At 46.1% G+C, this 3,232-nt stretch overlaps 1 protein-coding gene across 1 annotated transcript; it reads left to right on the top strand.

Annotated features, from left to right (window-relative positions):
- Positions 1-1,274: 1,274 nt before the first annotated feature.
- Positions 1,275-2,249, top strand: LOC306949349 (olfactory receptor 51G2-like; the record flags this gene model as incomplete). Its single annotated transcript, XM_079539213.1, has 1 exon — positions 1,275-2,249. The coding sequence occupies one exon, from the start codon at positions 1,275-1,277 to the stop codon at positions 2,247-2,249; it is 975 nt and encodes a 324-aa protein (XP_079395339.1).
- Between the last annotated feature and the right edge of the window lie 983 nt (positions 2,250-3,232).

Raw genomic sequence — 3,232 nt, 5'->3', positions numbered from 1 at the left:
CAGTTTTAAGCCATTACTTCTTGTCCTATTGCTACACACCACCAAGAAGAACCTGGCCTCTTCCATTTGCCTTTCACCTCCTTTCACATATTTACAAACATTGATCAGGCCCCCTCTCAGTCTTTTCCCCAGGCTGAACAGACCCACGTCTCTCAGGCTTTCCTCATACTGGAGATGCTCCAGGCCCTGTATCATGCCTGTGTCTTTCCACCAGACTCTCTCTAAATGATCCCTTCTGGGGATCTTTTTGGGACCAGAGAGCTCAGAGTATTCCAGGAGTGACCTCACTGGGGCAGAGCAGAGGGGAAGGATCCCCTCCCTCGCCCTGCTGGCCACACTCTGTGCAATGCACCCCAGGATGCCATTGGCCTTTTTGGCCACAGGGCACACTGCTGGCTCATGGTTGCCTGCTGCCCACCAAGACCCCCAGGTCCTTCTCCACAGAGCTCCTCTCCAGCAGCTCAGCATGGACCTCTACTGATGCTGTGGCTGTTCCTCCCCAGGCACAAGAATCTGTATTTCCTCTCATTAAGCCTCGTCAGGTTCCCCCCTGCCCAGCTCTCCAGCCAGTCCAGGTCTTGTTGAATGGAAGCACAGCCTTCAGGGGTGTCAGCCAAGCCTCCCAGCTTTGAACCATCAACAAACCTGCCTGGGAGGGGAATCTATCCCTTCATCCAGGGCACTGATGGAGACGATAAACAAATATATGATGCTTATTTATTGTCCTTCAACAAAGCAGTTGTGTCTGACCGATCAAACTTCAATTAGTGTTTCTCATCTGTTTCCAACGTTGAAGTCTTCACTGAGACACCAGAGTGTGATTTTTTCCATCCTCAGGTCCTTCCACCTCCAGTTAGCACCCAACATTGGTCGGTTTCTTAACAGCTTAGTCTTGGTTGGGATGACTGTGAAAAAAGCATTTACTCGAAAGAGCAACTCAGCCTGTGGAATCTGTGGACAAAAAACAGTAGTTGCACTCACCAGGAATGTTTTAACTTTAATATTCAGGTAAAAAACGTATGTATTTTTTTAAGAAAAGTGGATTCTTTTTTAAAAATAATTTTACAGTTTAATGGTCAGCTGAGAGTGTAGTCATATGCAACACTAAGGTAATCATGACAGTGCCCTAAGCGACACAGAGGCATCTGCACAGTGGGGAGGTGGAAGAATGTGGGGCTTGTCATTGCACAGTTCTCTATGCAGTGGAGAATCCAACTGTGGAGTTTCTGTTGTTGATTTGTTTTAGGTATAGGTCATGTGAGATCTGAGCTGGGATGGAGCATGACTCACATTCCACGTGGGAATTCAATGGCTCCTTCTATCAGCCTTCAGCTTTCCTCATGATGGGCATCCCAGGCCTGGAAGCCTTTCACCACTGGATCTCCATCCCTTTTTGTGTACTCTACCTTATTGCTCTCTTGGGAAACTGCGTCATCCTATTCGTCATAAAGAAGACCCAAAGTCTTCACGAACCCATGTACTACTTTCTGTCCATGCTAGCAATCACTGACCTGGGGCTGGTTTTATGTACACTGCCTACTACTCTGGGCATTTTTTGGTTTAACATCCGAAGGATTGGCTTTAATGCTTGTCTCACTCAGATGTATTTCATTCACATACTGTCCTTCATCGAATCCTCCGTGCTCCTGGCAATGGCGTTTGATCGCTTCATTGCCATCTCCCATCCACTCAGATACCCCTCCATACTGACCAAGACGACTGTCACAAAGATAGGGCTGACAATCATACTGAGAGGCACGGTCTCCCTTCTTCCAATACCTTTCTTGCTAAAGAGGTTAACCTACTGTGGGAAGACCGAGCTTTCTCATTCTTTTTGCTTCCATCCTGATATCATGAACCTAGCGTGTGCAGATATAAAAGTCAATATCTTCTATGGTATGATTGCTTTGTTCTCAATGGTAGGGATGGACTTTATCTGCATTGTGCTGTCCTACATCCTGATCATTAAAACTGTTGTCAGCCTCGCAACTAAGGAGGAGTGTCTCAAGGCTTTGAATACATGCGTCTCCCACATCTGTGCTGTGCTAATATTCTTCATTCCAATGATTGGACTGTCCATGATTCATCGTTTTGGAAAGAACTTTCCTCCTCTGGTTAGCACTTTGGTGGCCTACACCTACCTTATAATCCCACCTGCTCTCAACCCCATTATCTACAGCATAAAGTCCAGCCACATCCGTGAGGCTTTGTTCAGGGCACTGAGGAGGAAGTGTGAATCTGACTGGTAATCTCTGCCACCAGTTCTGCCAGAAAATGCTGGTGGACATTTCTGTGCTCAGAACTAGTGGACCGGTTTCTTAGTGCTGTACCCATGGGTGTCACTGCCAGGCAAAGGAGCTGCTCATCCCTCAACCCAGAGCTGTGGTCTTTCCTATTTCATCCTAGCATGAGGCTTGGTCCTTTCCAACAGCCTGCACACACCCCGGGTGTGGAAGCCACACTTTTGGGGAAACAATTACAGGAAAATGAGCTTCTCCTTTTGAGTTACACATTGCAGCGGAGCAAGGAACCTCTGCGATGTATTTCATGGAACCTAGCAGCCAGATCATATGTAAGCTTCACCTGGGCTCCCTTGCATGGGGTCATTGCTCCCTCATTGCATGTTGCTGCATAACTAACCAAGACCACAAGCTCCGCAGGACAGGAAGAGGCCAAACAAGTCGAAGTCACTCTGGATATCACAGTGAGTAATTCTGTCCAACTGGAAACACCCCAGAAGATGGAGATCATTTCCAGAGGTTGAGCACAGAGCGTTTTTGGAAGATTACATCATTGTAAGTGAACCCACAACTCTTGGTTCACTTAACAAACGGCTCAGCCCTAACCTTCATCTGTATTTCTAAACTGCCATACACACTTACAGTGCTGCAACTGCATCTCCTCTTGCTTTCTTTGAGCCTTACTATCCTGCCAAGTCTAATATTCAAGCCATTGGTTTTTTGTATTGAATGTAAAGTATGTCTACCATATATTAAAATAAAATACATGTATCATTGAAAAGGGGGAAAAAAAAAAAAAAAGACAAAGCCTTTTTTTTCTCTATTTATCTAATAGGTTGGAGCTGTTTAAAGCCTTCAGGATTTGCTGTACTTGAGTACAGTACTGTATGAGTTAGGTGTGCATCAGATGGTGCTTGGGGGTCAGCTGTGGATAGCTCTCTCACTGATGAGAGGTTTCCAATCTAAATAGGAGTGGCTAATCCTCCTGACAT

This window comes from Tetrao urogallus, assembly GCF_951394365.1.
Source record: "Tetrao urogallus genome assembly, chromosome: 1".
NCBI classification, from domain to species: domain Eukaryota; kingdom Metazoa; phylum Chordata; class Aves; order Galliformes; family Phasianidae; genus Tetrao; species Tetrao urogallus.
The sequence above is the reverse complement of the archived record's forward strand: the minus strand, read 5'-3'. Positions and strand labels throughout refer to the sequence as shown.